Source organism: Corylus avellana, chromosome 10, assembly GCF_965113065.1.
Source record: "Corylus avellana chromosome 10, dhCorAvel1.hap1.2, whole genome shotgun sequence".
In the NCBI taxonomy this organism is placed as follows: Eukaryota; Viridiplantae; Streptophyta; class Magnoliopsida; order Fagales; family Betulaceae; genus Corylus; species Corylus avellana.
The window spans coordinates 22,950,040-22,963,697 of record NC_142499.1 but is presented as its reverse complement, the minus strand read 5'-3'; the positions used below and the strand labels follow the sequence as shown (position 1 = coordinate 22,963,697).

At 35.8% G+C, this 13,658-nt stretch overlaps 2 protein-coding genes across 5 annotated transcripts; one reads left to right on the top strand and one right to left on the bottom strand.

Annotated features, from left to right (window-relative positions):
* The first annotated feature begins 2,609 nt into the window (after positions 1-2,609).
* On the top strand, positions 2,610-7,253 carry LOC132191690 (Leucine-rich repeat protein kinase family protein). The gene is made up of 3 exons (XM_059606783.2): positions 2,610-2,965; positions 4,098-5,456; positions 6,359-7,253. Exons 2-3 carry the CDS (start codon positions 4,175-4,177, stop codon positions 6,991-6,993), a joined length of 1,917 nt encoding a protein of 638 aa, XP_059462766.2. The 5' UTR covers positions 2,610-2,965; positions 4,098-4,174; the 3' UTR covers positions 6,994-7,253.
* Positions 7,254-7,842: 589 nt separating this feature from the next.
* On the bottom strand, positions 7,843-13,121 carry LOC132191556 (Mitochondrial ATP synthase D chain-related protein). Of its 4 annotated transcripts, none has more exons than XM_088511316.1 (13): positions 12,847-13,121; positions 12,338-12,665; positions 11,773-11,817; positions 11,584-11,646; positions 11,433-11,495; positions 11,259-11,321; positions 11,047-11,109; positions 10,805-10,867; positions 10,632-10,694; positions 10,209-10,268; positions 9,553-9,693; positions 9,246-9,341; positions 7,843-8,453 (listed from the first exon to the last, which is right to left on the bottom strand). In XM_088511316.1, exons 2-13 carry the CDS (start codon positions 12,566-12,568, stop codon positions 7,950-7,952), a joined length of 1,455 nt encoding a protein of 484 aa, XP_088367442.1. In that variant the 5' UTR covers positions 12,569-12,665; positions 12,847-13,121; the 3' UTR covers positions 7,843-7,949. The 4 variants fall into 4 exon arrangements, with proteins under 4 accessions (XP_088367442.1, XP_088367441.1, XP_088367443.1 ...); XM_088511315.1 differs by having other exon boundaries at positions 12,981-13,121; XM_088511317.1 differs by having other exon boundaries at positions 12,985-13,121.
* Between the last annotated feature and the right edge of the window lie 537 nt (positions 13,122-13,658).

Genomic DNA, 13,658 nt, shown 5'->3' with positions numbered 1-13,658 from the left:
CAAAAAGGCCCAATTATAGGACGTCCCGATATTACATGGATATCTTCCTCAATATCTCCAATAGCAAAGCATGGGCCCTATGGGCATAGGATCCACCCAAACTCTAAAAGGACCCTAATAAGATAAGTCCTTTCTTTTTTTTTCTTTTTTTCTGCGAGAAACCTGGTGGTGGTGAAGGTCATGTAACGGTCACGGGCAACTTGATTATGGGCCATGGGCTATCAGCAATGGGTCAAACCCCGGCTAAAATTGGCTCCTTTAAACCTGAATTCGGTTGAAAAGAACGAATGGATAAGATTGTTAATTTTACTTCATGATTTGACTAAGATATGATGATCATGTGAGTTTATAACAATTTAATTGCAATAAAAAAATATGTAATTGTCATTGTGGTCCTCACCTCATGTGCATTAGTAAGATTCCGCCTCCTAGGAAGACTTCCGCCGCTGTCAATGGCGTTGAAAAACATTTAAAATGCCCTAAATATTATTGTATGACAGCCAGTATAGGAATAGGATGATGGTGGGCACCACGTCTCAGCTATTGACATTCACAATGCCATTTTTATGGGATTTATAAAACTTTGAGTAATTTGTTGTTTCAAAACAATAATATGACATTAAAAATCGTTTCAAAATTCAATGATGAAATTCTATATGAGCCCACTTTTTTTCTGTAGTACATCAGAAAGCAACAAACAAAGAGAATGAAAACAACAAATTAGGAAAGCAATAAAAAGTTTAGAGGATCCTTCCCATTGGTAATAGGTACCGAGAGAAAAGGAGAAGGGTGACAGGGAATGTAGCCAGAAAAGTTTTTGGCCGCGGTCCAACGTGCCGCATAATGGGCACAGAAGTTTGCATTTCTGATGACCTTCCTAACTTCCCAAAAGGAAGATGCTGGAATAGAATCAATAATATCTGAGATAATAGAAGAAATCTACCAATCGAGAAAAAGATTGCACTGCTGAAGAGCTAGAATAACAACTTGTGAATCACCTTCCAAAGTAAATTTACCAAGATGGACCAAAGCTTCTAAAGATATTGCCAATTGAGTTGCAAAGGCTTTCGCATAATTAGGCAAACATGCCGGACTAACTTGAAAAATCATCCAAATAATAGAGGCATTAGAATCTCGGCAAACCACAACTTAAACAGAAAAAATATCTCTAATAGCTGTATCAAAGTTTATTTTGAACCAATCATCAAGAGGAGGAGACCAAGATTCTTCTATGAAAGAAGACCAAATATTCCATGCATGAAAATGCTCTAAAGTAATTTTGTTGATATTTGGTGCATGTTACCCTTTATTAGGGTGGCCACTCATGCATGGGGATAACTTTCTTCCTTTTATTTTTTTTTTTTTTTTTTTTTTAACCCGGAAAAAAGAAGTTTTTATGAACAAGATTTTTAGAGCCATATTGTTTAAGAAAATTTGGTTATTCTATTTCAGGTAAAAAATTTGGTCAGGTAATTTTTTTATAATACTCATTTCTATTTCTAAGTAATGATCATTTTAATGTACCAAACCTACCCTAACAATAATCATAATTATTTTTATCGCCAAGAAATTCATAATATGCTAAAAGGGAATCACGAGAAAAGGAATTGAAATGTGACCCACAACATATATATATATATATATATATATATATATATATATATATATATATATATATAGTATGAGTTTTAATTAATTATCTCATTATCTTTTCAGTCTTATAATTGTGTATTGTGGGGTCATCTGTCGTTTCCTAGTTAATAAAAAATACAAAATATCCAACCACCTTAACGAACTCTAACCAACCCTGCATGCCTTGTTCAGTCAATGTAATCGAATTAACTTGGCAACGATCGACTCCTAATTCTTTTCAGGAAAATCAAGTAAGGATTAATAATGGTCTTATTTATTATTATTATTATTATATATATATATTAAGCAATTGATGGATTGTAATATTCCAATGAGAACTCATCTTACCATTTGTAATCGCTGGTGTAGGGAATACCTATCCCCACCCCACAAGCAGATAAACCAGCAAGAGACAAGAAGCAAAATCCAAAAATGACCACTCCAACTAATCGTTACCAAACTCTCTAATTAAGCAATTAAACACTACTATGTTTGTCGTAGACGCCATTTTAGATATATGAAAATACCATCTACTTATTTCACGTTATTTATTATAAACATGAATACCATATGAACTGTCGTTATCTAAATTTTAATGATTAGTTTATACATCAATTTATAAATACAACAAGTATCACATCAGCAGACATTTTATGTTTTAACGACTAACGTGATATATACCATATAAATTATCATTTTATAAATACGATAAGTATCATATAAATTAAATTATCATTTTAGTTTGTAAGACAGAACTCTTTAATTTGGATATAATATATATTATGTTTTTATCTTTTTTGTGTTGGTAAATTTATGTGTGAGGTTGGAAATTCAAATGAAGGCAAATCTAGTGGGGTTGGAAAGTTGAGTGAAAAGGGTATGATGCTATATTATTTCATGGAACATTTTTCAATTCCAATATTAATTAAGTCAAGATTTTCATTATTTCCAAAAAAGTTGCAGAGAGAGAGAGAGAGAGAGAGAGAGAATAGAGCAAAAATAAAATGCAGGTGGAGCGGTTGGGTTCGTAATTGAAGCAGATAGAGAAAAGTCGCAAGCCTTGTTTCTCACAAACGTTGGGAGTTGGTTGGGTATCCTATGCACATCGAGATCCGAGTGCACTGCACTGCGTTTGCTTCACGAAGAAGCTGAAACAAACCCACAACTCGTTTACTTTTACTCCAACGTATTCCTCAAGAAATGTCGTTAAAGCTCCTCCATTTCATCTTTCACCTCTACTTTCTTTTGCCGTCTTTCAGCCTCCGCTTCAGATCAACGTCATAGCTAGCTCTAGCTCATGGACTCTTCGCTCTCCCATTCCTCACCATTCAAGGTTTTCAGTTCTTCCTCTCTCTCTCTCTCTCTCTCACTCACACGTTATATAGTTTGTAATTTGTTTTTTTTCTTCTGGGAAATTAAAGGTTTGAACTTTGGCTTTAGATGATCGACATTTGAAAGAATGTGGATTCTTCTTCATAGTAGTAGTTCGATCTAATTGATGCTTTCTGTGAAAATTATGTCATCATTTCCTCGTCAAATAACATTAGAATGAAAGCGTTTCAGCTAAAACTCTTCACTTTCCATGACAACTAGCTGTTTCAGTTCAATTATATATATATATATATATATATATATATATATATATATATATATATTTGCAGCCTCTAGTTATGCAAATTAAGTACTTTCTTTTCTAATATGCCAATTAGTAGCGGCCTAACTCAAGCAACCTACATTATTTGCTCTCTAAAGAAGAATTCGGTGACAAATTTCTCCAATTTTGTTATCTTTCTCCACACCTCCACCAGATAAATAATTAAAGGAGCAAATTCAAGAACCTCCTTGTCAACTCTAACAACTGGATCAAACTTGCTGTTTGGACCATATAATATTGTCTTGACTTCTACTGTTTTTCCCCGGCTGACAATTGCAAGCTGTCTTACATCACAATTTTGTCTGTACTTTCTTGTCCAGGGGGCAGGGATATATTTGAGCTCATTATCTTTGTTTATTACTTCTTTATTTCTAATTAACAAACTCCTTTACGCCCCTGAAGGAATAAACTAGTAAAGTAGAAAAAGGGATTCCTTCACATTTTGTATTGCATGCTTTAATGCTTTTGCTTTCTCTTTTATTGTAAAAGGATTATGCTTTGCTTTTTCTTTTTGATGACTTTTGCTATTATGTTGCCTTGGTTTGGCTTAATAATTTTTCTTCTGCACCTTTAAGTATTTGACTTATAATCCCAGAAAGCAGTGAGGCATGGCACCCGAGGCAACAGTGCACTTGGATAGTCATGTTTCAACTACTCTGTCTTTGGTTATGTGGATATTTCTTGCTTAATATTCATGCTTTACCATAAATGGATTCTTAAAATTATTCAGAGTCTTTCTCATTGTTGCTAATTCTCTTAGCATTGCATTTCCCGGAAGATAAATGTTCTGAAAACTTTGTTACTATGCCAGGGGAAGCAGAAGAATTTCTGAGATTACACTCATAGTCATTGTCACCTCCTCATTAGACCTCCCAGCAAGCACCACTTATGGAGCTACGAACCATTTGTGCAACATTACCTTTCCTCTTACTCCTGTCTTTTGTTTCCCTTAGTTTAGCTGACCTGAATTCAGACAAACAAGCGCTACTTGACTTTGCTTCAATTGTTCCTCATGGTCGGAAAATCAACTGGAATCCTGCTACATCAGTCTGCACTTCTTGGGTTGGCATAACTTGCACCCCGGACGGCTCCCGTGTGCGTTCTGTTCGGCTGCCCGGTGTTGGCCTGTATGGTCCAATTCCAGCCAACACTCTTGGGAAGTTGGATGCCCTTGCAATCCTCAGTCTTCGATCAAACCGCCTCAATGGGAGCATTCCAGCCGCCATACTTTCCCTTCCTTCCCTTCACTCCTTATACCTTCAAGACAATAACTTTTCAGGTAATTTTCCTTCTTCTTTGCCGCCCCAGATTATTTTTCTTGACTTCTCCTTCAACTCATTCACTGGAAATATTCCAGCTACAATTAACAACTTAACACATCTCACTAGCCTCAACCTCCAGCACAACTCCCTCACTGGATCAATCCCTTATTTCAACCTCCCAGGGCTTAAGCATTTGAATTTGAGCTATAATCATCTAAATGGTTCAATTCCCTCGGCCCTACGGAATTTCAATGCATCCTCTTTTCAAGGGAATTTGATGTTATGTGGATCACCACTTGACCAGTGTTCTTCAATTACCCCTGCACCTTCCCCTTCCCCTAGTCAGTTACTACCCCCACCAAAAGTCCCACCAAAACCAAGTGGCGGTTCCAGAAAAAAGCCAACTACACGAGCTATCATTGCCATTTCAATTGGGGCAGCTGCTGTGCTGTTTCTTTTAGCTCTAATTGTAGTGCTGTGCTGTTTAAAGAAAAAAGACACCGAGAACAGTAGTCGACCGAAAGGGAAGGGTGGAAGGAGTGAGAAGCCTAAGGAGGACTTTGGGAGTGGGGTGCAAGAGGCTGAGAAGAACAAGTTGGTTTTCTTTGAAGGCTGTTCTTATAATTTTGATCTAGAGGATTTATTGAGAGCTTCAGCTGAAGTCCTAGGAAAGGGGAGTTATGGGACAACATATAAGGCCATTTTGGAGGAGGGGACAACGGTGGTTGTGAAGAGGCTGAAAGAAGTAGTAGTGGGGAAAAGAGATTTTGAACAGCAAATGGAAATTGTGGAGAGGGTCGGTCATCACCCAAATATTGTTCCTCTTCGTGCTTATTACTATTCCAAGGATGAAAAACTCCTAGTTTATGACTACATGACAGCTGGCAGCTTTTCTGCATTATTGCATGGTATACTTTTCAACTTCTTCAACTTCTTTCAATTTTCCTCAATTATACATCTAGGCAAGGAAATGCAACAATAAACACTTTTCACATGCATATACAAATAAAAAACTCAAAACTTAACATAACATTAGGGCTAATTACACTCTGCACATGTATGGTTCAGGTTGAGTTCGAGTTATGAACATTTAGTTTAAAACTTGTACTTTGTCCACAGGAGATACCATAAAAAAATACAATATTAGCCTCATTACAATCTGAATACATGGAACTCAAGTTCAACCAAAGTGAATACAATTAAACCTCTATGGGTAAATTGTAAAGTTTTAAACAACAGGTTGAAAATTCAAACTTTACAGAAACCACATTTGAGAAAGCGTAATTTTCCCTAAACAAAATTTTAGGCTAGGTATATTATGACCTATAATCCCGTGATTTCCTAACTGCTTTTTGATGTGATCTAAATGAAGAGTTAATTAAAACTCATTGGATGTTAGGAGAAGCCTAAAAGTAAATTAATTCCTTATCCAATGTTATTTGGCCCCATTAGTTCTAATTTGAAACACAAATCTTAGTCTTGATATCTTTTAACGAGAATATTAGAAGTTTCAGGTACTGTGTCTTGTTTTCCTACACAAATAGTGATACTTCGATGTAATGGCCTGGTGTGATCACATGGTTAAAGTCGCAAAATTTTACTGCAATACACACTGTTTTGTTCACATTGTTTTCTGCTAGAATAAGAAGTAGATATAAGCCTGAGATTCATTAAATAAAAATAATTTGAACTCTTATGGCGCCTGTAAAGCAATAAGATGTAGAAAACAAATCTTGTCTACCCATACAAATGGTTATCACTCCTCTCCCTCCCTTACCAGTTTTCATAAGCATTTCTACTATGATTACAGGACACAAGGAAAGTGGACGAACTCCACTAGACTGGGAATCCAGAGTTAAGATTTGCCTTGGTACTGCAAGGGGAATTGCCCATATCCATTCTGCAGGTGGTGGGAAATTTATCCATGGCAACATCAAGTCCTTCAATGTCTTGCTCACACAAGACCTCCATGGCTGCATCTCAGATTTTGGTTTTACCCCGCTGATGATTTTGCCTACTGTCCCGCCTAGGACAGCAGGCTATCGAGCTCCTGAGGTGATTGAAACTCGAAAATGTACACAAAAATCTGATGTTTACAGCTTTGGTGTTCTCCTCCTTGAGATGCTGACAGGAAAAGCACCAGTGCCATCAACAGGGGGGCAGGATGACGTGGTTGATCTTCCAAGGTGGGTCCAGTCTGTCGTCAGAGAGGAATGGACTGCTGAGGTGTTTGATGTAGAGCTAATGAGATACCAAGATATTGAAGAAGAGTTGGTGCAGATGCTTCAAGTAGCAATGGCCTGTGTTGCCAAGGTGCCAGACATGAGACCTCCAATGGGAGAAGTTGTTAGGATGATTGGGGAAATCAGGCCGTCTAATTCTGACAACAGGGCATCACCATCAGCAGCAGGCATGTCCAAGGGCTCAAACACTGAGTCCCCATGACCTTGCCCACACAATATTCTCAAGTTTCTGCACTAGAATATGAAAACTTTTCTAATTGTGAAATATGTCCAATTGTGTTATTCTTTTTAGGGCATTAGTGTAACAAATTTGTGTAGCATTTTCCCCCCAGCCATAGCAAAAAGACGTGGTGTTGGTGCATTTGACCCATAAGTGCAAATCAAAATCTCTCGTGATTAATGTGACAAAATTGATTAATTAGTAATATTATGTCTGATCTTAAACAGGGTTCATCATATAAGTTGGGGGATATTACAATTTATCTGGCGGTTTGGATCAAGTTTGAGTTTTCAACATGTGGTTTGAAATATTAAAGTTTACCTTTGTGAGATTTAATTTGTTTACTTTAGATTCTTGAGTTTAATGCATATAGATATTAACAAAGTTTCTATTGCATTTTCTACATTTTTTTAAGGCACGTGACAACACATGCAAAAATTTTAATGATTTAAGATTACAAAAATATTAGGGGTCGTGTCCTCAAGTGAATAAAATTTAATTTTTTTTCAACTATAGGTTGACAACTAAACTTAAGTCTGTCTAGCAATTTTTGACCCGACTTGTAAATCCAACACAAAATTAGCATATTAAGGTTTAGGAACCTAACCTGTTTAATTAAATAGCTTTGGTTAATGTTGATTTATATAATTTTATATGTATGTCTCCTCATGTAAAGACAAATTGTCACTCCTCAACTGGTCTAAAGCACAAGTGGACAAGTTCACATTATAACTGCATATAAAATTTGCTAGATAATTTCAGTGTAGGTAACATTCTCATTCTCCAAGAATAAAACAATGAGAAAACTGAAAATAGCTCAAATGAAGGTACTAAAAAATTGCCATATTTCGGCTCATCTTTTATCAGTAAATGAAAGTGTGTTTCTTCCTTCTATAAAACAACAAAATCACATCTTACGCTCATGTAAAAATAGAAAACTAATTACTAGAGCTTTTGCTGACCAAGTCAGCACCACTGACATATTTAGCAACAAACGATATTAACCGAAAAGGAGCACCAATCAGGGGAGCATCTGAAATCGGCACAGCATCTTTCTCTTCATTATTAGCAATCAGGGGAGCATCTGAAATCGACACAGCAGCTATTTCATCATTATTAGCAGCCTGCAACTCAAGATCGCGAACTTCATTCTCATCCAAAGAAATTTGCACAATTTCTCCAGGCTCATCAGATACTAAAGAGTTAGGAATTGCAGCAGCATGCTCAACATCCACATCATCGCTACCAATATTCTCAACCTTGACTGGTACAATTTCAACCGACTCCAACTTCTTGCCTGTTACAGACAAATTCTCATTGGATTCAGACACGGTATCAGCAACACTAGCAGTATGAGCAGCTTCAACCATCTGATCAGACAGAGTGGCTGAAGGTAGTCCAGCTGTTGCCCGTCGATCAAGCTCAACATACAACTCATTCACCTGAGAAGAAGAAAAAAAAAATGTCTACTCTCAATGACTATCAATCTAATGACTTGTTGTAAAATATGCCAAGGATAAACAATGGTTTCACCATAATAAAGATCTAACCCAATGTCTACCAGTCTAATTGATGCATGAATGTGACGGATACAGAGCATTCACGTTTGTTTTGCCTACACTTGTTGTTTTAGTTCTCTTTAAATTTCAACAGTCATCTACGTGAGAAGTTCCAGCTATTCTAGAAGTTCCAACTACACAGGATTTAGTATCAGAAGGAAGTTCAACTCCAACACATTTTTATACTTTTCAAATTTCAGATGGAGTACGACTGTTGTAGATGGCATAGTTGTTCTAGTTATCAATTATATCTCTTGTATTTCGTTTATTTTCAATCACTTAGAATAAGTAGGCAATATCTGTATATATCGTTGTACTGTGAGGACACAATAATCAATGAAGTATTTTTATTAAAGCACTAAACTACTGTGTTGAGATAATCTTTTTCTGGTGTTGGGACGTCACCAAACTCCATTGTTGGACAATGAGACTCTGATTCAACTTGGATTCCTACTGCTATTCAATGAGACTCTGAATTAACGTAGAATTTTATCTATCTTTTATTCTGTTCTTCCTTTGCCCTGCATCAATAATGGTTACAACAAAAGTAATTGGGTGGCTGTGTAACACTATCTAAACAACATCACTACTCAATCAACGTTAAGCGTGTAGGCCATATCCAATATTTTCTGAAGAGTAGCACACAACGAAAACTAGAGATACGCCTTTTATTACCTTCTCAATGAGCATTGCATTTTCTGTGATCAATTTATCAACCAGTTGAAGGGCTGCTTCCATCTGAGAGTTCAAGTCCTCATGCTCAGAAGCAAGCTAAGAGAACACAGAAAGCAGTCATATTCTTCATCTTCCATTTTTTTAAGAGTAGTTAATTGGAAATATCAAGGGATAACAAATCTCAGAAAGGCTAAAATTAAAAATAAAGAGCCATCTTAGGAGAAAATACAGAACTACAGAGCTAGTAGTCTTATACAATAGACTAACAACGTAAAATATGACAATCTGATTAGTGTGAGAAGCAAACCTTTTTGGGTTCATCTGATGAGCTGGTAGAAGAGATACTCCTATCAAAATTCTGGATTTGTGACTGCAGTCTGGGTATGATTTCGGTTAGTCGTTGGTTTTCTTGTAAGAGATTGCTCCTGAACTCTTCCAACTCCACCACCTGCCAAGCTTTGTTTTTAATCTCTATATCAGAACAAATACAGAGTTCTGCTATGAAGTGGTCATGACCTTAGGATAGAATGCAAATGCAGCAATGAAATTCATTTTTTTTTTTTTTGTAAAAAAAAAAAAATTCGCAACAAGAGGAATAGGTTACAAAAATTATAAATGTAAGACATGCCATAATTACAAGACATGCTTTGGATAAAGCAAGGCAAATGCACTAAAAAACAAATGAGAGGCCTTCCCCTTTGATGGTACCATCTTAATGCCCATTGGAACCAGAAACAACAGAGGCAAACTGACTCAGTTCTATACCTTCTCTTGGTCTGCCTGACTCAGTCAAAAATGATTTCACAAGGCTCTAAGATGTAAAAGCAAACCAGCAGACAATCATCTTATGTACGTTCTCCTATGTACTCAAAGCAAGTAACCATGCTCAGGCATACAATCAGATTCAATACGCCAATTAAATTGAGACCTTCATGTAGATTAAGGTCAATGAAGCTGTGTTACCTGTGCATGTAGTTTAGCAACATCGCCATTCAGACTCGCAATTGTTTCTTTGGTTGAATTCTGTAAAGGAAACACATGACACTGCTTTAAGGAAGCTGTAAACACAGTAGGTTGCACAAAGGCGGGCAATGGATATAATTAATTTATATGGGCTTCAAACCAATCAAATAAGCACGAGTAAGTTGCACAAAGGTGTACTAAAAGTATAAGAATGAGAAATAGAAAGAAACAAATTAATAAATAAAACCATAACAACAAACATTCTCTGTTTTTCCCTCATTCTTTTTGGCGATGACAAACTAATCTACCCTACAACATTTAAGCTCGTTAATTAGCCAAACTATCTCTTTCAAACAAGAATAATTATGAGATATTGGAAAAATCCATACCCGTACACACTCTAACAGGTTAAAACGTGATTACCTCCTTCGAAATCCAAATATCTTTTTCTCCCTCTAAGCGTTTGACTTTTTCCTCTAAGCTTGCCTGTGGAACATTTTGAAAGTGAATTCATTTTGAATCCCAACGTTCTTAGAATGAGGTGAAAATAAATTATTAGCACCAGAAAGAAGAAGTGATAAGTACAAAAGAAGTACCCCTTTCAAAACCAAATTTCCCTTTTCATCTAGTAATTGACTGATTTTCTCCTCCAAGCCAGCCTGCATGTAGCAAAGCATTAGATTACTTTCCTCCGTAGTGGAATGTTGATCAGAAACAAATTGTTGCAAATATTGATAAAACCAACTATAATTATTGTAATGCTGTATGGGAGTGAATTTAGGATTGATATATAGTTAGAAACCTACCAACTTCAAACTAACTCTATCATTCAACTCACCTCATTTTCAATCAAAGAGTCTTTTTCACTCTTTAGTTGTGCAATCATCATCTCTAGACCAACCTGCTTATCACATTAGATAAATCAGCCTTTAAACAAGCATAGAATTACAATACAGGTGAAATATGGAAGGTAATAATAAAGAACAATCATTTAAAGATTCACAAAATCTTTATCAGTCTGGCCTCTCAATTAAACTTAAATAACAGTACCTCTTTCTGTATGCATAAATTATTTTCATTTTGTAATTGTTTGATTGTCGCTTCTAAGGTAGCCTGTACAAGAAGAACATACAGTTCAAAATAGAAGGAGTTTAGAAGTAATCTATATAAATTTCCAAAAATAGTTGACAGTGTAATCTCTTGATCAAATTTATACTATATTACCTCTTTTTTTATATGCAAAGCGTTTTCATTTTGTATTACTTCGACTGTCTCTTCCAAGGAAACCTGCGAAAAGAAATGTACAATTGCAGTAACAAATGGCCAAAATTAAGCAACGTTCAAGAGTCTTTTCTCGATTAAATTTAAATAATACCTGTTTCTTTACATGCAAACCATTTTCATTTCGTAATTGTCTAATTGTCTCTTCTAAAGTAGCCTGTAGAAAAGACAAATAACTAAATTTACTAGTCTTCACAATATCTATCAAATCAAAGGCAGTAAATTGGGTAACATAAGTAAAAAACAAGAAACAAGCATGCAGATTTAAAAAATCTACCCTTACCTCTCTATGGAGCCACTGTTGTTTCTCATCTTCCACTAAAATGGACTGCATACCAACATTTAAAAAAGAGTAACTACTCAGTTAGTAGAAAAGAATCTAGAAGCAAAATAAGAAAACTCAAAGGATTTTGTAATCCTTGAATTGCAAATTGAGTAACATACATTGTCTCCACTTTCTTTCATTATTCAGTCAATAAATATAGCATATGACATAAATAATAAGAGGCTTATTAATATGGAATTCACCAGGAAACTACAACTTCAATGATATCTTAAGTTACCATGGGTACCACACATGCACCATCTCAAGAGAGTGGTGCAAATGCTCTTGCGTATCATACGTATATTTACCCTACGAAGTGTATAAAAGTGCAAAAGCATGAACCTGAACCTTTTAGGTTTATGTCTTCCATAAAACACATAAAAACCGAAAATTGTGGCTTTCAAGCGCTGCAAGAATAAGCAATCATTGACAGACATGTGTATACCAGCATCACCATGCATGATACCCTACTAAATTAATCCGTAGATAGAACAAGTCACATTGATCAAAACCCAAAACTTACGCCTTCTGAGCAATTGGGCTGATGTCCATTGAGACCCACATTCATATTTTGCACATCATTACGAGCATCTGCAGTCGCAGAACAAACTTGACCATGATCATCCTGCCCATTGCTTACATGATTCTGATCCAAAGAAGCCGTTTCTCCAGCATCAACCGCGACATCTTCTCCAGCTTTGCTCTGCTTGTTCTTCTTTTTCTTGTTTCTCTTCTTCTTCTTCTCCTCCTCCATTTTCCCAATCAATTCTCTCTTTTCCAACTCAAAGATTAATTCTCCAAGTCACTAGTCTTTTCACTATCAAAACCACAACATATCCCAGATTCTTCACCTGCCACCACGTAAAACAGCCTTATCAAACAAATCTGCACCCAACTCATATATCAAATAAATTATTACCATTCACAAAAATATGAGCCTACAAATGTAGATAGCGCAGCAAAATAGTGCTCGGACAATCTGATATTTTAACAAGTTCCGAGAATTTGGGATCGAAGCCAATTCAATCTGACCTACGCATTTACGCAATTGCGAATCTCAAATGGTCCAATGTACAGAGCTCCATGAAACCCTAACCCTAGAACTACAGCTATCAAAATCTGAAACACAGATCAAACACACGTAGGGACATAGTTCAGAGACGTACGCACAGATCCAATCCAAATCGTTTCAAGACAGCCTTCGAAGATTTGTAAAATTCACTGTGCTGGCGCGTTTTTCGCGTTTATTGCTCTGAGAGCAGGTGCGATGGGTCAATCAATGGCTGTGATCGCAGATTGTCATTTGCTTGGTAGACCCTCAAGCAGCGGATTCGTTTAAAGTCTATTAACTCATATATGCGTCATGACGGCCTTGCATTTTGGGTTTATGGGCCGGGTTATTGTTTGGTTAAACCATAAATATACGATTAAATGGGTCAATTATAATTCAACTCATTTAATTAAATGAGTTAAACTAATCGACCACTCATTTAAATAAACAAATAATACTACAATCTACATGACCTGCATAACCTGTTTAATAATTAAATCGTATTGGGTCTACAAGAAAATAATCAAATTAAACCTGGTTGTACTTGTTTAATATAAATGGGTTAAATTTACCCAAATTATTGGCATGACTTTATGAATACAATTTTATATCATATAAGTATAAATTATATCAATTATCCATATTCACAACTAGGTTTGTGACTGAATTTAATAATGGATATCAAATTATCTATCTATAATCATAATTAATAAAATAACTCAACTTCTTAGCACAATATCCGATCAAAATAATATTCAAGTCCAATAAAGTTCATTCACATAAACAAACACAT